This window comes from Zophobas morio, unplaced genomic scaffold (assembly GCF_036711695.1).
Source record: "Zophobas morio isolate AGI-343-1 ecotype UQ-CSIRO unplaced genomic scaffold, CSIRO_AGI_Zmor_V1 ptg000216l, whole genome shotgun sequence".
Taxonomy (NCBI): domain Eukaryota; kingdom Metazoa; phylum Arthropoda; class Insecta; order Coleoptera; family Tenebrionidae; genus Zophobas; species Zophobas morio.
Window position 1 is genome coordinate 158,688 of NW_026972320.1, and position 26,115 is coordinate 184,802.

At 36.9% G+C, this 26,115-nt stretch overlaps 4 protein-coding genes across 5 annotated transcripts; 3 read left to right on the forward strand and 1 right to left on the reverse strand.

Annotated features, from left to right (window-relative positions):
• The first annotated feature begins 8,515 nt into the window (after positions 1 to 8,515).
• On the forward strand, positions 8,516 to 9,584 carry LOC135146241 (uncharacterized). Its single transcript, XM_064078402.1, has 7 exons — positions 8,516 to 8,579; positions 8,631 to 8,691; positions 8,826 to 8,872; positions 8,924 to 9,031; positions 9,236 to 9,287; positions 9,344 to 9,393; positions 9,444 to 9,584. Exons 1-7 carry the CDS (start codon positions 8,571 to 8,573, stop codon positions 9,582 to 9,584), a joined length of 468 nt encoding a protein of 155 aa, XP_063934472.1. The 5' UTR covers positions 8,516 to 8,570.
• A 21-nt stretch (positions 9,585 to 9,605) lies between these two features.
• Positions 9,606 to 12,182, forward strand: LOC135146234 (uncharacterized). Its single transcript, XM_064078394.1, has 17 exons — positions 9,606 to 9,678; positions 9,796 to 9,903; positions 9,963 to 10,040; positions 10,102 to 10,186; positions 10,242 to 10,351; positions 10,404 to 10,480; positions 10,541 to 10,599; positions 10,654 to 10,772; positions 10,833 to 10,900; positions 11,115 to 11,193; positions 11,253 to 11,351; positions 11,405 to 11,483; positions 11,537 to 11,591; positions 11,651 to 11,750; positions 11,798 to 11,854; positions 11,911 to 12,013; positions 12,072 to 12,182. Exons 1-17 carry the CDS (start codon positions 9,610 to 9,612, stop codon positions 12,137 to 12,139), a joined length of 1,413 nt encoding a protein of 470 aa, XP_063934464.1. The 5' UTR covers positions 9,606 to 9,609; the 3' UTR covers positions 12,140 to 12,182.
• Positions 12,183 to 12,221: 39 nt separating this feature from the next.
• On the forward strand, positions 12,222 to 15,500 carry LOC135146232 (uncharacterized). Of its 2 annotated transcripts, XM_064078393.1 has the most exons (22): positions 12,222 to 12,268; positions 12,372 to 12,449; positions 12,500 to 12,611; positions 12,659 to 12,737; positions 12,796 to 12,903; positions 12,962 to 13,018; positions 13,083 to 13,139; positions 13,193 to 13,273; positions 13,327 to 13,388; positions 13,445 to 13,477; positions 13,537 to 13,596; positions 13,655 to 13,760; positions 13,816 to 13,980; positions 14,043 to 14,116; positions 14,174 to 14,317; positions 14,376 to 14,438; positions 14,495 to 14,596; positions 14,648 to 14,779; positions 14,835 to 14,927; positions 14,988 to 15,221; positions 15,272 to 15,355; positions 15,412 to 15,500. In XM_064078393.1, the coding sequence occupies exons 2-22, from the start codon at positions 12,379 to 12,381 to the stop codon at positions 15,424 to 15,426; spliced, it is 1,932 nt and encodes a 643-aa protein (XP_063934463.1). In that variant the 5' UTR covers positions 12,222 to 12,268; positions 12,372 to 12,378; the 3' UTR covers positions 15,427 to 15,500. The 2 variants fall into 2 exon arrangements, with proteins under 2 accessions (XP_063934463.1, XP_063934462.1); XM_064078392.1 differs by lacking the exon at positions 12,222 to 12,268 and having other exon boundaries at positions 12,282 to 12,449.
• A 7-nt stretch (positions 15,501 to 15,507) lies between these two features.
• LOC135146244 (uncharacterized) lies at positions 15,508 to 19,503 on the reverse strand. The gene is made up of 23 exons (XM_064078403.1): positions 19,103 to 19,503; positions 18,881 to 18,968; positions 18,703 to 18,829; positions 18,579 to 18,640; positions 18,121 to 18,245; positions 17,868 to 17,949; positions 17,638 to 17,726; positions 17,533 to 17,574; positions 17,426 to 17,471; positions 17,332 to 17,373; positions 17,144 to 17,276; positions 17,021 to 17,095; positions 16,874 to 16,956; positions 16,737 to 16,815; positions 16,584 to 16,662; positions 16,393 to 16,522; positions 16,275 to 16,342; positions 16,165 to 16,226; positions 16,022 to 16,115; positions 15,874 to 15,962; positions 15,744 to 15,810; positions 15,626 to 15,675; positions 15,508 to 15,569 (listed from the first exon to the last, which is right to left on the reverse strand). Exons 1-23 carry the CDS (start codon positions 19,501 to 19,503, stop codon positions 15,520 to 15,522), a joined length of 2,163 nt encoding a protein of 720 aa, XP_063934473.1. The 3' UTR covers positions 15,508 to 15,519.
• Between the last annotated feature and the right edge of the window lie 6,612 nt (positions 19,504 to 26,115).

The following is a 26,115-nucleotide window of genomic DNA, read 5'->3' on the forward strand; positions in this document are numbered from 1 at the left end:
TTTCTTTTTTTAATAAATATTACTTATATAAGATGATAGATTTTTTAAAACCATTACAGTACTCGCTTATCTAATATATATTAAAAAAAAAATTAATTTTAAAATTGTGCAGGAAGGTAACTTATTGCGTTAGTTATTAATTAGTTAGGATGTCCTTCATTTAATTAACACATTACAAAACCGTCCAATAAAAGTAAAGTAAAATGGGTTAGATCTCACAAATCAAAATTTAGTTACATTGTAGAAACCAATATGCGTCTGTTTTAAAAAAGTTGAAGTCTGTTAATTTGCAAAGCTGAGTAGTAGGACGAAGAGAGTTACGTAACTCATGATGGGTTCGATAATAGCTATATGTATAAGGGGTTTCAAGATACAATAGGCTTCTTTTCAGCTAAGAGGATTTAAGACAAAAGTTAAATTCTTAAATTTTAACAAGCAACTTTACATGAGAATTTTAGGTACGCTACGATGTTGCTCAGTTGAGTCTTTAAAAATTGGTGGAATATCAGTTATGTCTGAAGTCGATTATCATGCCAAGATATTTTCCTGATCGCACCTGGAAATGGGCGTTTGCAATAGCGTTAAAGCTTTAATTATTCCTTTTCTTCTTTTTTTGTTAAGATGATTATCGCATGGCATTTGGTAAAGAGTTTATCGTAAGGTCTCGCACACAAAACCATATTACAGTAATTAAAGAAAGTCCTGCACATATCTAAAAACCAATGCAAGTAATTTTAAATGACAACAATACGGCAGTGTCATCAACGTATAGAGCTAAGATACTTTGCTAGTCTGAAAGGGAATACGAGTACTAAGAGAAAATGGTTAAAGGTGGACTATATGGAGCCCTTAGAGACTCCAGCTTTAAGGTTCTGGAAGCGGAGAAATTTTCTTATTTTCGTACAAACAATGATTTGTATATAGCACGCCCCTAAGCTATTCTGGCAACATGTATTTAATTAATAAATATCAAAAGATTTTTTGGTATCTAAGGAAACCTACAATTGTTAATTTTATGTAAATTAAGGCTTCTGTGTTTGTTCTCTACTATTCTTAATATTTTTTTTTCCCGAGAACCAAATTGTTGTGGGGTAAGGAAACTTGCATAATTTGTAAATTTTTGTAGTCTGGAGAGTATTAGGAGTTCAATATTTTTGCCAATACAGGAAAGTAAACTAATTGTTCGTTAGTCTTCAGCATGGCTTCTTGTATGTTACTAATTGGTATAAATATAACTTCTGAAGATTTCATGTAGAGAAGTAACGCTGCTTGGAAAAAAAATACCAAGTTATTTTGAGAGGTACGCAATTGCCAGTGGAGGAAAATTTATTAATATCAGATGCTATATACCATAGAGATTGCTTATTTTAAGTTTAAATTTGTCGGATTCAGTATAAACCTTTCAAAGCTTAAGCACTTTAAAACAGGAGATAATGCATCCTTGCGGAAGTATAATAATATTTGGTTACTTAAGTTTGTAACTAATATGTCGTTATTTAGTTGTCCCTGATTATATTATGGCATATTTTTTTAATATCTCGGCATTGGGCCTAATAAAATTAGCTCTCACCTCTCACCTCATGTAATTTCATTCGACTCTTGTTGCTTGTTTTTCTTTGTTGTATTTTATTTTGTGTACATATATATTTTTAACTTGTAAAATAAAACAGTTCTCCAAACAAACATATTTTCATTTATGAGGCTTAACTATGGAACACTAAGATATCAGCACATTTTTATAAGCAAACCCACGTAAACAAGTGAAAAAGTCGAGAAGGTTGTAGTTGAGAATGCTTGGCTAACATATTACTGGTTGGCCTCCAAGGGACCTCGACGTTTGCACTTGTGGCCGCCTCTCTCAGTGGTGGTTCGTAGCGTTTCCAGGCCCAATGGTGGGGGAGGGTGAGTCTCCTGGCCTTATATTTTCCACTCTCATTTAGTTATTTGTGACGCCTATAATATTTACGTGTGTTATTCTTGCTCCTTTTATCTCTCCCTTTTACTTTTTTATTATTATAATTTTTGTCTATTATGTAATAAGCATGGTGACATTCAACTTCAGGGTTGTGGTTATGTCCTTTCCTTTTTACGTTCACGTAACGTTACATTTTTTATGTAAATTTCCTTATTTTATTTTAATCTCAAAAAAAAAATTTTCCTATTTTTCTCGCTTTTTAATTATAAATCTTAACTCAAGTTAAACCTTTCATCTGGCCCCTTTATCTGTTCTAGTGCAATGAGAGCGTCTTTATAATTTAGGCAGTTAAAATACTTACTATAATATTTTTCAAGAAATTTTACATTATATTAAATCCATCTCCAATTCAGTGTTTAAGGTCAAAAATAATTTTTTGAATATTAGTTATATTCTTCATTTAAGAAATTAATTTTTGTACTGTGCATTGTTCCTCAATTAGAATCGAGAGATAGCTAAGCCAGATTGCGAATTGTTGTATTGTTTCATCATGGTTTTGTGACGTTACAAAGCTTAAGCACAGAGGACTTTTTTCCAAAGTGTCCATTACAATCTAGATAGCACGCTCTAGTTCATAATTTTTTTTAACTTAATGAGGATGAATCATATTTCATAGCAGACTTAGTCTTTATGAAAGGCTTATTTTTGGTACACCTATTTTTTCTTTAATAGAAGCAATCCTTACATAAGCTACATCAGCTTGCTAGTAAAGGCTATAGGGATCATAACTTTTTTTTAAAATTATTAAATTTTTTTAAAATAAAAAATACACTGAATTTACTAGCTCTTAACAGGATCGCGTACAAACTTGAATTAAGCTTGTCTCAAAGCTGTCTCTCATATTTATTATAAATCCTTTTAATTTTCAGTTTAACCTATATTATAAATATAACTTAAGTTTGAAGCCCGTTGCGCCGGCTTATAATTTGTAACCAAGTTTTTTTTTCCTGCTAAGTAAGTGTTTCGTATGTGGTATTAGCACTTCGGAAGAAACGGTAGCCAGGGGCTCAGTCTGAAGGTCTTGACATAAAGCATCGTTTCGTATGCGGAGTGGCAGTCGGTTCGTCCTACTTGGAAACGAGGGCACTGCTTCTGATAGTCGGAGTCCCAGACAGCAGACGCGTATCTCATGATGTATCGGATACATATCTCATACAAGCGTCGCTTGGTGTGTAATAATAGTTTTTTGTCAAAATGTAAAGATTACAGAGTTTAAGCTGTCTCTTAGGGATTCGCCGCTACATAGTTTACGTGCGCTACCACGAAAGTTTATTGTCAGGGATGATCACCACCAAATGTCTTACCTAAGAACATCGGTGGAATCCTTGGTTTCGATATAAGTGGCGGTGGTGCAGAGCACTTCTAATATAAAGGGCTTTGTTTTTTTCCGTATTTTAGTAACCATCCAAAGACGGCAATGGCTAACGAAATGTCACTAGGTAATACTGCAAATAACTGGGGCTAGCTCAGAGATTTTGACGAGGAGTAAATCGCCATATTATCCGCACACAAGGCAAATTGCATATGAACGTAGTCGGGCTGTGGCACATCGCGCACATGAAATGTAAAGAGTAAAGGTGATAGAACAACTCTTTTTATGGGGCCCTGGTTTTTTTTAGGAGGAGGGACATGCATAGATTACAGGTATGTTAAAATTCTAGCTTTTAAGATAGGGCCTGTTTTCGTCGGTGTGTCAGTGTAGTACGCGTCACGGCGCCCTCGAATTCTGCAACAGCAAAGTTTTTAATACCTACGAAGTAATTGAAAAGGTTCAGTCTTAACTGAGTCCTGGTATAGGCTCTTGGTGTCTCCTTCCGTCTTCCAGCTCCAGAAGAACTGAAAGAAGCCCGTAGAGCTTCCGGAAAGAGTCTCAATCGCCGTTGAAGTATGATTTTTTTTTTAAACGGCGATATCCAGTACTTCTAATGTAACGCTCCAGTCTTCTTCATGTACTTTGGAATGGTAATAAGGCGCCCAAATCCGCGCTCATCGGTTTAAGTCTCGAGAATTATTCGTTTGGGTTATGGACAAAATAATACAGCCGAAGAGATTATTATAAAAAGGGTGTCTAGATATGAGGTTTATAGCGGTTTGCAAGGAGAAAGCTGCAGTTACCGGCATGGGCCCTTGACTAGCCCTGTAGAGGAATATCTCAACTCTCTTTATGCTTTGCTGGGCTCTCAAAGATCGCACACTGTGTTCAATAATATAGCTTACCAGAATAGCTGTGCCTCCACCTCCTATAACGCGATCCTAACGGTATGTCAAGAAGTTGCAGAACTTGAATGAGACGCTTGGAAGGACATGTCTCATAATAATGCCCAGATCGAGTTTTATACAATGCATCAACCACTACAGCTCATGTTTCCTTCTTAGAACGCCATCTGCGTTCTAGATTTTCGTCTTTGTCTTAAAAACATTATAAACGGATTACAGAAGCTCAGCTGTTTCAAGCATCGTTTTCAGATTTGTGGCCAATATAGCGATACAGTCTAGTTGGTTCAGTACAAAATTTTGCTGACAACACTACACCTAATATATCATATCTCACTTCTAAGCTCACTTCTTTCATTGCAACCGTAATGAACAAATGAAGTGCATTTTACACTCATTAGTGTATCTTAATAATACTGATGAACTTGCTTATTATAAAGATTATCATGAAAATAAGGTACTGGTAATGCTACTGTGACGCTTCATGGGCTTAGTAGTCTTCTAATGTAAAGAATACAATAAGTCATTTTCGTGTAGCTAAAAGTATTATCGTTAGGAAAGCATTTCTAGCACATTTGAGGTCATAAATTTATGAACAGAATTAAAGGACATCACCGAGATCTATTTCTTAGCCATTATCGTTACAATGTGTTTTTGTAAGAAACGTGAAAATAAAGGACTTTTAGAAGTACGTGACAAGTATAAAGATGGGAACTTTTACAATTTTAACAAATGAATATAAATTTATCTAAGTAAATAAAGAAAGTGCGTGACGTTGCTCCTTTTTTCTTCCCCTTTTTCTTTATTTTCTTTTTCATTTATGCTAAAGAAGATTTTCTAAAAAGCTTGTGGAGACAATGCAGTAAGAAAGTCACATTAAATATAAATGTTACTTTAAGCAAAGAGAGTTATAGGCGTCGTGAAAAAATGGCATAGTAGATCAATTGTTACGGTATTATTTAAGTGTACAAAAAATTTTTGGAAATAAACTAACATAGTTCGTTTTCATTACACCTTGCAAACAAAGACGATAAAAAGTCGTAGAGACCTCAACGATTGACTTTCCGTTTGCCTTATTTTTTTTAGTAAAAGATTTATACGAGATATTAAACCAGCCAAGGGATTAGTAGACGATCGAAAACCAAGAAAGAAAAGGGAGGCGTTGGGAATCGAGCTCACGATCTTTACTTTCTTAACCGCTACTTAACTTATTGTTACCCTAAATGCTACAGTAAGCTTATTTCCGTTTATTATATACATACAATACAATTATGCTACTAAAAAAAGAATCGCGGTTTTGCTTAATACCTCACTTCCGTCTCCCGGTTTAGTGTTTCAGAGCTACTAGTATTTAAGGATGTGAAGGCCTATTGGTTGAAGTATTAATTTCTTTGTTTTATAGGGTTAAAAAAGAAAGTATATTGACATACAGTTTTAGTGAAGTACTAAATAAAATTGTTTTATTGGTATTGTGAGCGTTATAAGGGTCGGTGTATTTGAAAAGTTAAAAAATCCTAGGGATGATTATAGAAAAAAAAAATATTAAAAAAAAAATTATTTAAAGACGCGTATAAGCGAAATGGGGTGTTGATAGTCAACATTACACTGTAAACTAAACTATGTAAAGAAAAAATCTTGATAATAATTTTTACGCAAGTTGCCATTTTAAGGTTGATTGGTTGTTTTTTGTGTTATTTTAAAAAAGAGGCGTTCACTCACGAAATATGGTTAGGCCAGGTCTAGCTGGCAAAAGGGCTGGTTAGTGTCTCTAAGAGGCCTTGCGTCTAGTTATTTGAGGCTACTACTGGTGGTTGTAGGAGTTTTTCACTACTCTATAGGCTAAATGTCGGAGGCCCGAACCCGAGAAGTCTCTGAGTAACGCTGGTAGACACTCCGTAATGATTATGCGTTAAACGTCCCTGCAGGCTGGGCCTTTAAGCCAACGATAAAAATGGATAAAATTGTTGCGTTCATCTTTTTGTCAGCGCTTAGTATTTGTCACGTCTGCCACATAAATTGCAAAAGGCTAAAAGGTTTAAAAACCATCAATTAAAAAGGTATACAAGTTTCCAACTGGCATATAAAAGCTGCGTATGTCATGAAGAAATAAGCCTATTAAAAAAAAACAAAAAAATTGCCTGCTTTTAACAAACAATGAACTGTTTTAACTCGGTTGGGGGGCTTTCTTGCTTTTCTAACTATGCTTTTCTAAGTTTTTAATTTTTTAAAACTGCTTGTAGACGTATATCAAATTTTGTTATGGTTATTGTGTTTTTGGTCTATTTATATAATGTATTTTTATTACTTATTATTGTGCATCAGCTTGCGAACTAAGGAGAATACAGGTTTTTGACTGTGTTATTGACATATCGCAGTTTCCTTTTCATAAAACTTAAGAGGAGAGCACTTTCGGGCACCTCTTACATTACCATAAATATGAACAAGATGCACATAGATGCCTTGGTGCGTAAATAAAAGACGAATTCGTTATTTTTTTAAAAAAAAGATCAAAAAGAGCTTTATAATTGCTTAATGAATAATTATAAAAGCTAAACCGGAAATTGGAATTTTAAAAACTTCATATACTCTGGTTCCGCAGTTTTCCCCTTAAGAGCTTTTTATGCAACAAATCTTCCTTATATTTAGTTGTAAGTTTAGATTTAAATGAACATGACCTTTTAAGACAATAACAACTCTTATTTAACTTCAGTGCTGTATGTGATTTAAAATTTTTTTTTAAAACCACTTATTACATTTGAGTTGTATTATAGCATCACTCAACTATACGTTCTAAGTTAGCTTTAATAAAACTATTAAAAGTTGATAAAGAAGTTAAATTATGTAACTAAGCCCCTAAATATTTCATATTAACGGAGATTGCGGTAAGGTTATCTGAAAGCTATTACAGCAAAGGCATTCATATATGTCATCGTGTAGCTTTACAATAAATTACCACCTTGCACTTTAAAACATTTATTTTTTTTAAAGTTTTGTGCTTCGCATTGTTGTTATTGTTAATCTGGTATTAATTTCTAAAGGATTTACTAATTCGAAATTATACGTACATGGATTTGTTTTTTATAATGCAGTCACTGGGAGACTTTAATTAAACAGTTGTGATCTCTTGAGTCGCAGTTTTGTCTAACTTGGCAAAACTTAAGCACAAATATTTCAACGGGGGATATCTCAGGTATTGAACTCTAAATTAATCCCTCTATCTTGTGGCCACCGCTTAGTTCTAGGCTGAGCAGATTCCTTTATAAGTTTAGTATAATAGTAACCGTTGCCTACATTTATGGTAGGTTGCAACTTCGCACTGACTGTGGAACGGATATTGGGTTACAAAACTGGGGCGCTTGACATCTAAAAGAGGTTTAACTTTTCTTTTACAACAGGCGGAGTTGTAGACTGGAGGATTTATTGAATAAAAAACTCTATTAACTCAAGACAAACAGTCCTAGTAGCTCGAGTACATGAAATAATATGACAAAATGCTGATGTACTCCCACAAAAGTTCTTACCAAGCGAGAATATGGCAATGCCATTCATGTATGAAGCTTCTTAGATTGTCTTGTTCTAAAAGCTCGCTTAAGTAGTGGTTTTAAGATGAATGGCAAGGTTTTCTTTTGTTTTAGTTGGTAAATAGGAAATTTATAGAGTATTTATAGAAAAACTATAGGGAAAAAAGCATAGCGTTAATCTTTTTACCGCATTGAGGCCTCAAGAATTTTTGATAAACATTGGTCAGTGCCATAACACCTACTAAATGATTTCTGCTCTTTTACGGGTGTCGGCCATTCATAAATGTTGAATAAAATTTATTATTTACTTCTTAGTTAATATACTAACAAGTAAGGGATAGTAAGGATAACCAAAAGACTGTATAGAAGGCCAGATTCTCTAAATTTTTTGTAAAATAAGTGACTTCTCACCTTAGAGTTACATTGTTGATTTTCTCTTTAATGTAAATGAAGCTGTATTAACAATGTTCACTGATTATTAAAAATAATGGTATTATAAATATAAAGCAGTAGTTATTAATAAAAGCTATTTTACGATCATATAATTTTTTTAAAACAGCTTTAAAAAGCAATCGCTATCCCTAAAGCTAAAAAAAATAATTACTTTTTTAAGGTGTTAACTGTAGTAAACTTTGAGTTGGTGGAGTATCAATTAAAATCGTTTGGTTTGCTTAATTTGGAAAGAGTAAACGGAACTTAAGAAGCTTACTGTAGAGGTTTTGCTTGCAAGAACCTTGAGTGCGAGTGAAAAGCGCCGTAGGATTAAAGAAGCGTTTATCACTTAGTATAAAGAAACGTTCTTTTACAAAATAACTCTTAACTGAGAGAGAATTTTGAGAATTATTATTGATAGGCTTATCATGTCTGCGGTAAAGGATATAATAATAAAACATATTTTTTTTAACGACTTTATACAGCAGGGAATAGATCTTTCCCATTTTGACTTAGAAGGGATTGATGTTTCCTCCTTGAATCTTGATAGTAATTTATAACTTTTAGTTTTAAATTTAATTTTATGTAAAAAAAACTTATTTTTATAAAGTTGAAATATATATATTGGTGTTATTTCGTTCACTTTTTATATTGGTTTTATTGCAAGTTTTTTTACATATCAGAACTAGAAGATAAATTTAGGGAGCCTTTCCAAAGTAACTCATATGATGTAAAAATTCATACCACATAAAAAAAATTTTTTTTTAAGAAATTTTTCCAGAGTGATAATATTAAGTATGGCTTTGCTGATATGACCGGAATTTCTCGGTTGAACGAGAAATCTGTTTTGCATAATCTTATGATCCGCTTTCAAAACGACAGGATTTTCGTAATTTATGCTACCCTAAAATTTTTGCATATTTTTTTTTGTTAAAAATACTCTTCTGGCTTACTAAGAACCATTTAAAAAGCACAAGCAGTTGATGTTAGACAGTTTAAGCATTACATGCTTACACCATAATATGCTTAATAAAAGTAGTTGGGTCTTATTTTCAATTTATTTATTACTAATCTTCTTTATTAATCTTAACAGACTTACATTGGAAGCGTACTGGTTAGCGTAAACCCTTTTAAGCGTCTTTTAGGTTTAAGACGCAACACAGAATCTTAGTTCTTTACATACTCAACTATAAAATATCAGGTTTATACGACGAGCCGAAGTCGTTTAGAGGAAAAACACTCCAAGAGAAGGTGATGTCCCCTTTGGACAAGCAGCTATTCAACTAATTTTTTATTAACAGCCTCCTCACATTTTTGCTCTCGCTGAAAAGGCATATGCCTCCATGATGGGCGCACAGCAGAACCAGACTTTTTTAATAAGGCAAGCTATTACCGCTGAACATGCTCATCGCGTATGTCTGGTAACATGCCTACAGCGGTGAATCCGGCGCAGGAAAAACGGAGGCCATGAAAAAGATTTTGGAATATTATGCGGCTATCTGCCCGTCGCCCATCGAAATGACAGCGCCTCAACTCGTAGGATTTTTTAAATAATGTTCATGTTGCGCTTTTTTCTCTTAGCAATTCTAATAACTTTTATTTGAATTGCACTAAACTTGTCTTCGGCCGGCCCTTTATTAATTGGTATATCAGGTGAACTCAGCGGAAGAGCCGGTCTATAAAAAGGTTTTGCATGCTAATCCGATCTTGGAAAGTTTCGGTAACGCCAAAACTGTGCACAACAAGAATTCTTCCCGCTTTGTAAAAAAACATTTAACTTTACTGTGCCCGCCAGTTAACCCACTGCGTTCCTCTTGAAGGGAAAGTTCACGGAGCTCCAGTTTGATTCGCTGGGCGCATTCTTCGGAGCAAAATTTTGCGATTATCTACTCGAAAAAGTTGGTCTTTTATAATTAACTTTTTGTTTCTCCTTTTAAAGTTTACTGTCGATATTTGCAGACTAGAATTATACACCACTCCTTCGGTGAGAGAAATTATCACATATTCTATCGACTGCTGCATGGCGCGGCGCCTCCCGAAAAAGGTCGTTCGTCCACTTCTCTTTCCTTCAGTAAATATAGCTTGCATTTTATTGGAAGCGGCTCTAAGGCTGACGGGCATGACGGCCAATGACTTCTTTTACACAAGCATGGGCTGTTGTGTGACTGATCCTGGGCTGGACGATGTGGCAGACTACATCGAGCTAAAGGTTTAGAGAGTTCCATGCCTGTCGGGAAGTTACCGTCTTCTACGATCGGCAGACCTCTCTCGAACTTTTTTTGTCGCCGGTCTTCATTGAAAGCTTGTGGAAAATAGTGGCCTCCATATTACATTTGGGGTAAGCCAGGGTCGCCATCTCTCTCTTGCCTCCCCTTACACTGCTTTTCCCCGTTTCCAGGAACATAAAATTCGAGAGTGGGGCGAACGAATCTGTCATTCGCTTGCTGGATGAAAAACGTTGCCGCCAATTTGCTTACAATCGAGTTCATTGTTACTTTTTTGCTTTCTCAGCGCTTGTTTATGCTGCTGAACTGCTGGAGTTAGATCCCTCACTTTTGGAGCAGCTGTTTTTAACTCGTGTTACTGTCGTCGGTAAGGAAGTGTACACCAACCCTCGTAGAATAAAGGAGGTGAGATAGAGAGAGCACCCATTCTCTGGCTTAAAGAAGTTCATATATGTAATCTTGAAGGCTATTGACACTCGCAACACATTCTGCAAGTCCGTGTACGCACGCTTGTTTAAATGGGTAGTAGCGAGGTACTTTTTCTTTGCATGTGTTCCATTCTGAAGAGTTTTATAAAACTTGATAAAAATATTAAGCACACAAATTCTCGTGCATTCTGGTAATTGGGTTTTATGATGGGAGCTAATAGCTGACTTGACTGAACCAGATTAGTGTGTGCTACTTCTGTTTACAGCCGCTTTGTAAATTTAATTATAATCGCATTACCATAAAATTATTTATTGGAAGATTAAACGACAACATGTGCGTGGAGACGCCCTCTTATTTTATCGGGATTCTCGATATTTTTGGCTTTGAAATTTTCAAGGTGATACATGCGCTTTGCCTGGGTTCGGCGACTTTGCTTATGAGCGGTGTTCTCTTCAGTACAATTGCTTAGAGCAGTTCTGCATCAATTACGCCAACGAAGCATTGCAAAACTTGTTTAACGAATATATATTCAAAATTGAGCAGGAACAGTATAAAGTGGGCCTATACTTACTTAATCACTAGGCATTTGTAATTAGTCTTCCATAAAGGAAGAAGAACTTAAGGTGAAACCCATACAGTATGTTGACAATGTCGCCTGCTTGGAACTTATAGCCGGGCAAAGGATCGGTTAGTCCCTTATCCATTCTTGAGCTGCAGGAGGAATACAAATTTTGTTTTAGGGATCTTTGACCTTCTTGATGACCAGACTAAAATTGCAACCGGCTCGATAGATCAGTATGTATTCCTTGGGTATTATCTTATAGTTGAGTGTTAAGCGTTTAATGTATTTGTAGTTTCATGCACGGAGTTGAGCAAAATCACAAAAAACATCCCAACTTTGCTAAGGACAAGAAAAGACGTCACGCATTTGTAATCAAGCACTACGCGGGAAAGGTCGGTATACTGCATGCCACCCTTGAATTTAGCTTAGGCTCCTCCAGGTCACTTACGACGTTGTTAACTGGATTGATAAGAATATTGAGAGTACACCTACCGAGGTCTTTTTTTTAATGTAGTTTAACTGAGTGATTATTACCCCCGAGTCCCGCTGCAGGTTCGGACGTTGATCAATACCTCTAATAACCTTCTTCTGCAAGCCATCTTCGTAGAAGCACTCGCTGGTGGTATCGCGCCGCAACGAAGACCTTCGATGTTTGGTTGGCTTTTCTTATCTTACAATGCGTTTCTGCAATACTAAGATACCTTATTTGAAAGGTGCGCCTGAGAGCGGTCGTCCCACCCGCGCACCTGTCACAATCTCTGCTCAATTTAAGGTAGTCTGAATGGGCGATAATGATTTATAGGTAGTAATGCAGGAATTTCCCCACAGAAATCATTAACTGCATTGCTAGATATGCTTAGAAGTACAAATCCCTTCTTTATTCGCTGTTTAAAACCAAATCCAGAGCAGAGTTAAGTCACCTTCCACTCTAAGCGAGTCCATAACTTCCGTAGTTTAAATTTTCTAGTTCCTAATACATTTGTTGATTCATACTTGCTTCAACAAATGAGAAGTGTCGGCATGCTGGACACCATTCAAATAAGAAAAACGGGATACCCCGTCCGTTACACCTTTACTGAATTTCTGAAAAGGTTTGCCTGCCTCCTTTGGAGCGACGAGTTTACAAAACATATACTCGCAGGTACATCATAGTTCTCCCCGAAGACAAGCGGAACGAACTGGCTTCCTCTAACTGGGCCCCCCACAAGAAATGCGATTATATAATGAAAGAGCTTCAGATGGGGGAGGGGGAGGTTCCCAGTTACATGCTTTCGTCTCTTCACTTTTTAATTATTTAAAGTATGCAATTGGGAAAAGCAAACTTTTTATCCGAGACATGCCGGCGGACAGGTTAGAAAACCGCTTTTCCGCCATTCAAGGTATATCCACTGGATGCCAAGAACTTCCTATAGTTTACGATTTCATCATCATCAATAGCTTTCAGGTTGCGTAAAATTAAAGCCGCCATACGCCAGCAGCAGAGAGGGATATGCGAGGATGCCCGGCTTGCAGCTATTGAGCATAAGAAGGAGGACGAAAAACTCGGTGCGAATGCAGTGGCCCCGCGCTCACACCTGCTCCTTCTGAGCTATTTGCTTCTCAGGGCTCACAGACGAGACGATCGTCGACCCCCTCCAGACCCCGACCGCCTTGGGCATCGGTGCATTGCTGTTCCGTATACCCTTTAGTAAATTAACGATGCTTCCTTCTGCTTGACGTTTCAGAGGAAGTTACAATAGCACCAGTGGCCTCGGCGGACGCACAGATGGATGCCTCACAGGGTGATCTTATGATTAGCTGCTTTGCCTTCTTTGTGCTGAGAGCAGCTTCACAGTTAAAAAATTGAGATTAAAAGAACGAATGCGGACAATGCGGAGAAAAGTGGACGCCGACGTCGAAAACCAGACAGCTCAAGGTCGTAGGAGAACACATTTCGTTCTTCGCATTCGAGAATCACTTTGCATGTAGAATCTCGTAGATTTACAATGGCCAGCGTGCAGCCAATCAAAAAACTTTTGGCAGGCCAGCAGGTGTCAGCTTGAATATAAAAACTACTATCTAAAACAACTAAATTGCCCACCACAAGGTACAGCTCGTCTATGATAGGACGAACCCAGACGTATGACGTTTTTCCAACCAACTGCTGCTCCCCTCCCTTTAACATTTTTTACGCTTAAGGCAAGTGCGCCTGTTGATATTGCCAGACTTTTTATTACGGACGAAGGAGAAACAAAAAAGGTAGCTGTTACCCATATAAACCCTGAGCTCGTGTATTCACGCCCATCGCTCTTAAAAGGTTTCTTTCTCAGGAGTGCGTTGCGAGACCGAACTGCAGAAACTTTTCAAGACAATATTTCCAACCCACCAGTTTCCCATGCCCTTCCCCAAAGTTTATTTGCGAGGTTGCCTTTGCTTTTCCTTAAAAATTATCGCCGGTTGCCCCAAAACTCCTCGCAGACCCGACTTCGGGTGTCAGTTATGAAGTGACAGACTACGGCGAAATAAGCGAGGGATGTGAAGTTCGCCTCAACCGTCCGGTTACCAACGTGGCACTCAAATTGGAAGAGCTCAATCAAAAACTGGAGCGGGGTTTCGACGTCGTTAAAGACCATATGAGACTTTGTTAGTTTGCATAGTATTGGTCGTATGGCTTAATCACCATTGCCTGAACACGCTTTGTATAGTATCGACGGGCGAACAGGGTGCGGTGGTTGCGCGGAGCCAGCAAACGCTTTTCTCACCAAGTGGCAGTCCCAAAGTTTGACCGCTCATTTCCTTTCTAGTTCCGTGCCTCATCGTCACGTGGTATTTGTAGGGCCGACCAGGTTTATCGCTAGCCGAGCTCAAGGAACAGAAGTACCAGCTGCAGCAGTTGCGTAGGGATGTGGCTATCTGCAAGCAAATAACAAGGGACGAGCACGAGAGTTACAAGAAAGAACTGGACGAGGAAATAAAGAAAGTAGTACTTTAGTAAAAAGGCTTCCTGCTAGCCTTCTTGAAAACTTTTTTCTGAGCAGGTGTTACAAAATATGGCTCTTTCCATGACTCCGCTGCAGGTGAAACGCTTCCAGCTACAAAAAGTAGTCACTGCTATTATAATACTCTCTAATAATAATAAAAAAACCTTTCTTGTAAGAGCAAAGTCGACATTCTCCGGGTAGGAAAGGAGGTGGAAAGCGAGGTCAAGGACTTTGAGCTTCTCGTCAAAGACATCCACTTGGACATGACCAAAAGAAAGGTCTCTTCAGACGCCGCCTTTTATGAATAGCCGCGTTCAAGCTCAATGCAGGTCAGACCTTCAGAGGCCGTGCACGACGCAATCAGTACGCGTTTCTGCGCCTTCGAAGCAAAGTTCAACGCCGCCAACAAAAAATACGATCAGACAATTGACCGTTTTAAGAAACTGTGGGCCCAGGAGGAGGTTTGCTGACCACCTTTAATCGTGTTCTGATGACAACGAGTGCTTGCTGTAACAGGCAGACATAAAGGCGGAGAAGGATGTGCTCTCGGTAGACACCAACAACCTCCTTTGCGATGTTGAGGAAATATATGATAGGATCGTCGATATGGTACAACAGCCGCACCAAAACATCGACGCCTTTCAGTAGTCACGTGTGTATTGCCGACAGATCGAGGAGATTCAATTCTGCCGCGCTAAGAAAGAGTTTGACGTGCCAATTATAATGGCGGCGAGTGACGTGGATGAGGCGGTAGAGGGCCTGATGGACGAGATCTCGTTTACACGTGTCAACAATGAGGCAAGGGTGCGAGCAGTTGAGGAAATGGAGCAGAAGATGAAGAAGAGGAAGGAGTTTGAGAGAGAAGCAGATCCGGTCGTGCGCTTCGCTAAAGACCTGAACATGGTACCGTCGCTTACGAAGTGCATTGTAGTCATTATTTTAATTAGTTCAAGGGAAAAGTGAATCTAAAGAAGACGGGAGGCTTCGAAGAGCTGGAGAGGGCGCGAAAGCGGAAGGAGAAGGAACTAGGACTGCTGGTGCGGTTTTGTGTAAAACTGTGCCTTGAGTAGTGCATAACGGCTTCTTTCCACAGGGACAAGTACAATAGTCAAAAGTTTTGAAATAACTTTGAAGTACAGGGGGGAAAAAACCTTTCATTATGCTTTATTTATTAAAATGAAGGGAGTCACTCCCTATTCTTTTAAGGATGTGCTTTGTTCTGCCGGCGCCAAAGATCGGCATATTCGCCGTCTAGTTAAGTATTAGACCGCGAGATAGCCAGTAGTAGAAAAGAAAAATAGGTAAACCGAGAAAAAGCAGTTCTTCGTGGTTGCCTTTTTCGGTTACTCTTCCATTCCTCCATTGTGAACGGAAAGCTTTTAAGTACAAGGCCCTTTAATTGGGGTAAAGGGGAAAGAGAGAGACCTCATAAAGAAAATAATGTCGCAGTCGGTAATGGTGGACAGCCGGTGTGCAATGAAAAGAGTAGTGCCTTCCCCAGTAGGAGAGGAACTTGTTAAAAAATGTTAATGACTTAAACGATAAAAAAAAATACGCTTCTGTGCAGCGCTTTTCAGGCTGCTAAGAATGCGCTGCTCTGTCACACTGTCCAGCGCAGAAGTCGCCTCATCGCAGAGGAGGATCCTGTGGTTCTTTTAGTTTCACTGCATGAAACTGAAGAAGTAAAAAGAAACAGAAGGTACTTTGGATCTTTGAGAAGCGTGCGTGCAATTGCTATCCGTTGCTTTTCCCCGCCAGACAATTTTAAGCCGCGCTCTCCGACAATAGTGCTATAGCCTGTTTAGTAGCGTTAGGAGGCTTCCATAACGCATCTAAAGGGGTGTACCATCTGGTAGGCGGCCCGTCAGGCTACTAATGTCTGCTAAGAAAATAGCCTTCTTTACGTCTCTAGCCGAATTATTAGCGCAAGTGGTTTAAATGAAGCCAAATAAATACTCTTCCGGCTTGTTAGGGGCTCCGTAATGAATGTTGTAGAGAATTGTATCATTAAACAAGACGCAGTCCTTCGCAAAGCAGTAAAAATAATTCAGAGCAGCGCGCTGGAAGGAGGTACCTGTGGAATAACGCCAACTGCTTCTCTTAACCACTGAATGTCGAGCTCGGGGAGGGGCGTCCCATCCAAATATATTCTTCCAGAAGAGGGATCGTAAAAACGATATAAAAGGCGAAGAATTGTCGACTTTCTCCATGACATACGTTGTTTTAGAAAACTATAAAGCTGCACTCGAGATAACACAGTGGTACCCAGAACCGCTGCTTCCGACAAAAGCTACTCTCTTCCCACCTGGAATCTCGAAGCTCAGGTCACGTAAGACCTCGTGGCCTTATAGTAACGAGTTTAACGCGATAAAGATAACACCATATCGAATATTCAGAGATAAGGCCTATCAACTACACCTGGAGAGTATGAAAAACAAACATTTTCGAACACCACGTTTCCCCTCAAAGTTTCTAGAGCCCTCCCACGCTTAGAGATCTGCAATCCGAGAATATTGTATATACTCCTCATAGCAGTCTATACTGCAAAAGCCTACGGAAATTATCGGTCGCATTTCTTTGATCGAAAGTAGTGCGTTCATATCCGTTAAGGACTGGCGCATCTCCCGATAAACACTTCCTAAAACACCAAAAGCGTCACCAATCACCTCTCATTCCTGTTCAAACGTACGAGTAGTAAATACCGAGGAAGTTAAGGGGGAAAGAGAGCTGGAAGAGCAGCCCGTTGACCATGACCAGGTCCCCAATTGTCATAGTCCCTAGGGCGAGCGTGACTCATAAAACCAGCAGGAACCACGTGGGAATACCGCAATAGATGCTATGCGCGCTCAGAAACATCATAACTGATAAGGAAACAGAAAAAATCGCGTTTTGCCCAAAGTTAAGCAGGGCTAATGAAGTGGCTGTTTTCAAGGAGGCTTCTTCGTACATGGCCAACGCCTCAGTAAAAGTAGCGTAGGGAACAAATGAACAAGCAATTGGCAGTGATAGCTACCTGGTCATAGCGCTCTCCCTCGTGTTTTTCATTGTTAAAATACTAAAGAGAACGTTATTACAAAGAGGCTTGTGCTGGTGTGCAGAGGATGGACCTTAACAGTCTCGTAATTTAGTAAAGAGTCTAAAGCACGAGCTCCACTGTTAAAAAACAGTATGTTCGTGTCAAGCGTACGAAGTAGTATCAGTATTAATAACAAACCAGAGATTGTCTGCGCGATTCATTTCACGCCGAAATTTTGTGCTAAGCAGACCAAAATAAGAACCAGTTACGCCGGCGGACTTAACAATCATTCAATAGCAGTACCGCCACTGCGTCACAGCCAAAGTGAAGGCGGTATAAGTTCCTATGCAGGCACAAGTAATCAAAGCGTAGGAAGACCCAAAGTTACGCGTCTGCCGAATGAACGGTTATTATTATCACTATTACGGGGATGTCACAGCATATCACAAGAGCACAGTAAAAGTTCCTTGGAAATTATCGTACACCAGAGCACGTGTCTATAACTAACATGAACGTCACCATTGCAAGTGTACCAGAACTCCTGAGACAAGAGCAATTTCAAAAGCAGTAGGGACAATGTTGAACAACACCGAATTCAATAAAAACTGTATACCTCTACATAAGCGGCACATAATAAATATATGAGGTTAACGTTGGTAATATGAGTAAACAAAGCGATTATAAGAGCAAATAAACATAACTAACCTTTCTAGCTCAATAATACTAAATCTTACTGACTCAAAGTATATAAGAAAAGGCGAGTATACTTCAAAAAAAAGAGAGCACCTGGTCCCTCGCTCGATTGCACGGGAAACGGAACCCGTCTGGCGGGACAGATGCCACTGCAAGTCGAGAGAATGCAAATGCAGAAAAGCATCCTTCGATAGTCTTCGAACGCTGTTTTGAGCCACCTTTAGTATAGCAAGTAATTTTCTGGTGTATAAAATTAAAAAGTAGACCACAACTATTTAGAGTCTTCACGAGTTAATATACATCTGGATGAAATTTTTAAAACTCACAAAACTTTATTACTTCAAAACTGCAACCATCACAAAGGAACTGCCGCATAAATAAAAATACCTAAAAAACTATAACAACCGTATAGAAAGTAAATGTTCAACTATTTAAGTTGTAAACAATATTAATATTTAATACTGACAGAAGAAACAACTGCAACTAGTTCCAATAACAAAGTATGTATTTTTATACTTTAAAAGTTAGAGAAGTATTATAATAAACTACACCTTAGCAAAGAGCGCATTCCGAAGTTCGTTAAAAAAAGAAGCAAGTACACGAGCAATTCCGTCTATCAAATATACCGTTAGGACAAAAAAGAAAAAAAAAACTTTCCATATAGTTTAAACAAACATCCAAGTAACAAAGTGCCAGCTCCGGTAAAAAGAGAAAGGCCAATTTCCAGATTCGGGGTTTCCTCGGGATGGTTTAAAGCATCCACAGCCTCTTTAAAAAAGATGGGTACTTGAATATTGAGAAGCTGTAGAAGAGTAATAAAATAAAGTTCTTGACAAACACTTTAGTAATTAACCTTGGCCAATATTAAGCAACCTAAAGCAAAGATGATTCTGACCTTTAAAAGTGGCTGCCTTTTAGGCCATAGGTAGCCAAGAATAGAGCTATGGATAAATATAAAGGTAACAAGGTTATAGGAATTACATATTAGAACATAACAATTCGAATAATCTAATAAAAACTTGTGAAGATGAAATATTCTTTAAACAAAAAAAAAGGTATTATAAAAAAAGATAACCGTATTACGTCGAGGTCTTTCCGGCTCTTATTTTGGTCAAGACGATCAGAGTGGGTAATATTCTCTTTAATATCTAAATGGGTAACTGGGTAAAAGTGAGGGCGAGTAACTATATCTCTTCGACAAACTTTTATTGATTTTAGTTCAAGTAAACCGAAATTGTCGATCCTATATATAATGATAGGGTGTACTGCGGAGGAAACTTGCAGGCTACTTATAGAAAGGCTTCTACTTTTTAAGTCTATTTTAATAATTTTAAAGCCACGTTTAGTGTTATAAATACTGGGGTTGTTTATAAAAAATATGTAGGTCCTTTTAATACTTTTAAATTGTAGAGGATTATGTCTCTGTAAAAACTTAATATAAGGAGCCAGATATAAAGTCTTATAATTTACGATCATTGCTATTTAAAAAAATCTAACGACATATAAAACGTCTACACGCTCTAAAATGATAGCAAAGAATAAATATCAAACATGAACGACACACAAGTGGGCTACCAAACTTTAGGGCCACCCACAATGAGCGTACCCTCATTGAAGTCAGCCTAGTGTGTAGTGATATGAAAGAATATATCATGTATGTATTCTTTGTAAATTTGTAGTGTTTTTACATAGTTAAGTAATTTTGTTAAAACTTCTTTTAAATTATTGGAAAATATTGCGTCTATATATTATTGACACTGGAAAAAAAAATTAATCCACAAAAAATTTCAAGCGCTTGCTTTAAGGCTTCTGTAAGAATTTTTTTTTATCAGGGTGCGCTTTTATATAGAACACAAAGTTATAAAGCAACGACATGAAAGAATAAATTCACCAAAAAAGAACGAAGAAAAAAAACTCTATATGTATGAAGTTAAATGAAACAAAGCTACTTAGATACAATTTATTTACTTTAAAAAAGATGTAGAAGCCCTCAAAATTTAAAACTATCTTTTACTTAGAAAACCTTTTCTATCTACCACAAATTATTTTAAGGGATCTAGGGCGAATTAAAAGTATACTAGGACAGTTAACTTCCTTTTTTATGCAACTTTGAAATTTGTTGGTATATATTTTTTTTAGCTTTATTCGTTAGGTTAACTTTGGTGAGATTTTCTATTTTGTCATATTACTCTAAAATTTTCAGGTTAGAGCATCGAAACTTCTCTTATAAGTTAAAGGGACAGTAATCATCCAATATTTGTTACGACTTAAAAGCCGTTAGGGTTCCATGAAGTTTACAAAGCACTCCAAAAAATTCGAAGTATAATAAATGTGTAAAATAGACTATTGAGTACAATTTATAATAAAAGAAATAAAATGTGACAAAGTGAAAGAATTAACCAATAAAATTACCAAAGAAAACCAAAAAAAAAAACAGGTTAAAAAACCCGAACCGACAAAAGGGACGCAAGGCGCGCCTTTCTTTAAAGAGTATGACAAGACAGCAAAGCTCCCCACCGGGAGCAAGCCTTTTATCTAAGAGTTGACTTCAGGGTAGGCGGAATTAGGTGCTCAAGATAATGTGTTTAATCGTAACAATAATGCAATAACGTGTTATAATTATTTAAGATCTATTTTAGTAAGTTATAAGACAGAAAATTTAAAGAATCTAACTGATGAATAGCTATTTCTAGAAACCACCGTCAATTTTATTTTTTATTATATAATATAGGGTCTTATAATTCCGAAAAAAAATAATTAAAAATTATATAAATTAACTGAAAAATTAAACTTACTGTTTAATATAGTAAACTCTTTTCTTAATTATTGAAAATTGCTGAGCTATATACTCTATAATAAAGTATTTAGAGGTATTATTACTTTTGCGGCTGCTCGAAACGCAAGGTAGTTTATTAATTTAAAAATAGCGCTTATGTTATGTAATATAATCTCAAATTCCTTATGTACATCTTGTCTCCAAGAATGTGACAAGTCGCCTAAAACTCCCGTGGCTAACTCTAATATGTCTCCTTTAAAAGAAACCGTACCATTTGTAATTAGTACCAACTCTTCAAGTGAGACGTGTCAGAAGTGATGGAATTTAATCTATTAGTTATCGAAATAATGAAATTTTAGTGACTTAACCTTTGTTACTTTTAAAATAACGAAAATAAACAAAATTCGTGCGTAAATTAAGCACTGTTGGGAAGAAATTTCGTTCAAGCTCAGCAATGGCTTGAATAGCGTTTTAAGGAATCTGCTCCATCGAAAACAACGCTTTGGCGGTGGTTTGCTGAGTTAAAAACGAGTCCTATGAACTCAAATGCTGAACGCTCTGGACGTTTAAATGAGGTAGAAAGCATCAAAAAATACAGAAAATTGTAGTTAATTATCGTAAAGTGAAGTTGCGGAATTAGCTAACATTGCAAAGCTATCAAGGAATGTGCAAACTATAATTTACACCAACAGTTAGGCATGAGAAACCTACGTTCGAATGGATAACCACGGTTGCTTTGAGAGAACCAAAAACAAGCCAATTAACAAGGTTTTTATTATGCGTAGTGACAAGGGTTGAAACCTGGGCCCTTCATCACCTCCAGAGTAAACTCGGCAGTCAGTTGAGTGGGAAGAAAAGGGTAAAACCGCTCAAAGCGAATATAGACGCAACAGCCTGCCTGAAAGGTTTATAGCCTCCTTATTTTAGGATGCGCAAAGTATAATATTCATCGAATACCTTAAAAAAGAAAAAACAATGAATAGCGAATACTACATAGCACTTCTGGTTTGATTGAAGAAGGAAATTACAAACGGCCCTAAATGAAGGAAAAAAAAAATAGTGCTCTTTCATTATACACCGTTCACAAGTCGATAGTTATGATGGCAAGAAATGAAGCTCGGTTTGATTCCGCACTCACACCCTTGGGATTGTCCCCCATTGACTATTATCTCTTTGCAGACTCAAAAAATTGCTCCAGGAAAATAGATTTAAGTTAAATGAAGAGGGTTATCGCCGAAAAAGACCTTTCTAGAAATAGTTCCTTAAGAAAGGTGTAGAATTGCCAGAAAAGCGTTGGGCTAATTGTATCGCTATTGAAGGAGGCTATACTGAATTATAAGGTTAATTTTACAAAAAAGGTTTTGTTTAATTAGCTAGCCTCGGGACTTTTCAGGCGACAGGTTAGTAAAGCACATAAGTTATTACGACTGCGAAGGTAACACGCGCCTTTTAAAGTTTTAAATGCAAGTTAAGATGCTCGGTGTTAGTTGAGGTATATTTCGACTTACCGCGCTTTAAAAAAAAAAATTTGAGTTGTGCGATACTTATGGTTGCCTAGTACGATAGCCCAAGTCATTCGTCTCAGTAACTTTTTATTTTATTTACAGTGCTGCCGCAGTAGTTTTTCAAATGACAGTCTCTAAAGTTGGAGTAGCAAATTAAGATACTTAAGTAGAAATAGTGAAACAAAAGGTGCAATATGATTTATTTATTAAAGATCATGTAATTGGTAGAGAGGATAAAGTATTAAAAGGACAGTTTTAAAATTTTAATACTAGGTTTTTTATTTATTTAATAAAAGGTTTTGCCTTTCCATTTGGAATATTTTACTATCACGAGATGTTTTTTAGGTCAAAATATCGTTATAGCACATATTAAACGACTGTTCAGAAAAAATGGCTAACACCGGATCAAGTAGCTGTTTTCACTGAATTAAGTAAAAATGAATCCTTTCTTCCGTATATATAGTAAAATTACTAAGATTTAGGATATAACTAACCCTGCTAATTAGAAGCAGTATTAATAAGGCATTTAAAGTGAAAAAGATTGTTCAGTTCCCGTTCTTAAAAAGTATTCATAAACTGATAGTTAAAATAAAAAACCTTCTAACACGTAGATTTAAAAAAGAGACCAAGGTATCACAAAAACTATTTTTATATTAAAATGGAATTAAGAATTAAATTCGTATACCACTACGATATGACAAATTTTTTATAATTTTGCCCTCAGCGACGTTTAAAAGCTTTTCCGCAATCCACTAAACTATTAACAGTATAAAATATTAATGTAACAAGCTTTTCATGCATTTCCAATATCTACATCCACTACATAAGGTCTCATTGTTGAAAACCGAAGCTACTCAAATCTCAATGCATAGTTAGATCCCATCTCGTCATGAGTAATTTTACACAATTAATTTTTTTTAAGAACGCGCCCCATGGTATGATCATGTAAATTTCTTCTTCTAGCGGAATGGTAAACGAATCGTCAATATCTAACTAATAAAATTTCCATTCCTAAAGCAACGGTTTATTATAATTTTATACTCCTCCGTCTCTAGCACGAAGTTTAAAATTAAAGCGGTCATTGCCCCCGTGATGCTACTTTTAACTGTGTCCTTCTTCGAGAAGGTTAACTAGAACCTAAGTCTTCTCTCCGTATAGTAGCTAAAATCCTAGTTATTCGCTCGAAGTCAGTCATTTTTATTCACTTTCTAGAGCTTCTTTAAATATGCATGCCGAGGTTATATCTAACGCGTATAAATTAAGGGTATAAAATGTCAAAACTCTATAAACGCATAAGTTACACATTTTAGAACCCCGAACACTCTCTTTGAGATCTCCAGCCGGTTTCCTACATTTTGACAGCTAGAAGCTGAAGCGATCTCTTCATTTTACATGTTTCTTCATCAGCATGTTTACTGTTTTAGTGTGTGTATATGTTTATTCGAGTTGCGGTAGGCTAGGGGCCTAGAGTAATTCGGTTTGAGGTTTTCTTTTAGCTGCCTTAAAGACAACGTTCTCGTCAAAAAAGATCATATCTGCTGTAAGTAACTTAAGATATTGAAAAGACCTTATACCTTATAACAGTATCTAAAAACACCAAAGACAATAAAAACCCAACTAGGAGTAAAAAAAGAACACTTTGCAACCAAATATACGTATAACCTCTATATCAGATTTTTTAGTTAAAAGTTTTTGCGCTATAGTACCAGGGCTGAATTCACCGCATATATATATAATACTAGTAAAAGGCCCTATTCAGTATACCATAGACAAGCAGATCCGAATTTCATGGCGGATCGAATAGCCACAGTACCGATACAAGTTCACACAGCTTTCTGTAACTGTTTTTGCAGCTTCGGAAACAAAGCATAGGTCTTTAGTCATCACTCATTGCATAGTTCTCGCTTCAAACGCTTCCGGTCGCACCTAATTGCTGCTTTAAAGTAGTTTACTGTGCAACTTAGCATGTTTTGCCAAATTTATCATCAGTGTCTCCACATGATCTGCTTGATTACCTCTAAGGGGAGATAACTACTACAGGCGATGCCAGCATTCATCGCGTAAAAAATAGAAAGAGTAGGGAGCTCTTTGTGCTTTACTTTTATTATTAATCTTTTTGACAACCAAATCCATCTTTGAATGTCACGAGTTAAGTCAGTCAACACAAAGGCGCAATGCATAGAGTATTTCGCCTACGATAATGTTGCATCCAAAGATACAGGGAAGTTAGCACCTGCCTCAAGGCTTTAGTCAGTCTCGGTGTATTTACCAAGTTTAAAAGCAGGTTTTTCGATCGGCATCGAAGCACCTATAGCTTTCTGAAGTACAACGTAACCCTCAAAACAGAGCTCTTTCAAGGAGGTACTATAGTCACGTTTGGAGTATGATAATTTCTACGGAGCTGTATAAGCAACATTAGCCTAAGTTCTTTCGAGAACCTGTTCAACAGTAGAGGGAGACATGACCCGAGACAGATATTTTTGCATACACCAAGACGGACGGGAATTATATATTTAGGTCCGACCATTTTCGGACACTTTACAACCTGCACCTAGCGGCAAAAAGCAGCTCTTACTTGCATGAAGAATGTACATTGCTATCGCGAAGGCTCACAAGTTTCAAGCAACTGTCGTACGCACCTAAATGTTTAAGCGGATAATGCTACCATTAATAGAAAAAACCTGCAGAGCAGAGGTATAATGTACCTAACTTTAGATCATGACCTGTGAAATCAGTCTTGATAGCTGTGGTTGCAGCGATATCAAAGATTGCTTACGAGTCTCCGCATAAATGTTAAAGTATAAGTCGCATGCAGGGACAGCTACAAGCATGCAGAGACGCTAATCGCATATCTCTCATACATCATTTTCAAAATACTTAATTATTATAGTTAAATGCACTTTTTTTTTAAATTTAATTTAAAAAGTTCAATAAAATACGTTTCAGAACATCAAAAAATATGTTTAAATTATATTTAAATACGTTTAAATATGCTAAAATAGGTTATGTTAAATTTTATTTTAAATTATGTTTAAAATTATAATAAAAACTATTTAAATAATTACTTGAGCGTCAGTGTGTCAGCTTTTTGATAATTAAATATTGTTTTAGGTTCGCTGCATAACGAAGCTTAACTTAATGATTTCAGTTACGAAGTTTTTATAGTACTTCTTAGTAAAGAATAATTCTGTTGCATAATTTTACATAACGATGACAGAGTACGTCATAATTAATACTAATAGCGCCTTGAATGGATGCAAATAAGACTGTTAGAGGTATTTAAAATGTATATATACAAATAGAAAGCTAAATAGTTTACCACCTTAATGAAGGTGAGTAAGTTAGTGATAACCCTTTAGACCTAAATCGTTCATGCTCCTTAAGAAGCACCAGGTTACTCCAAGTCAGGAGTAGAGCCTAGATTTTAACTATGATGAAAATGAAGAAAAAGTTCTACTTTAGTAGAACAAAATAACTAATTAACTAACAGTCTAGAAATGTTAGTAATTAAATGTTCTACTAAAGGAAAAAGGTAAAGAATAAAGATTAATATATTAGAGAATTGCACTGTAAACTTTGAGCAATCTAGAATCATACAACAGGTCCTCATGGTATTAAAAGCGGTCTAACTGTTTCTTTCATAACCCCATTTCTCTATGAAGTGTGCACTGTCTCCAATTTTGCTCAGCCTTACCACTAGGAATAGGCGCATGTATATATAACATACTGGTAGATAACAGTATTTAGTTTTTGTCCCTTGTCAGAAGTTAGCTACTCTCCCAGCAAAGTACATTTACTAACGCTAGT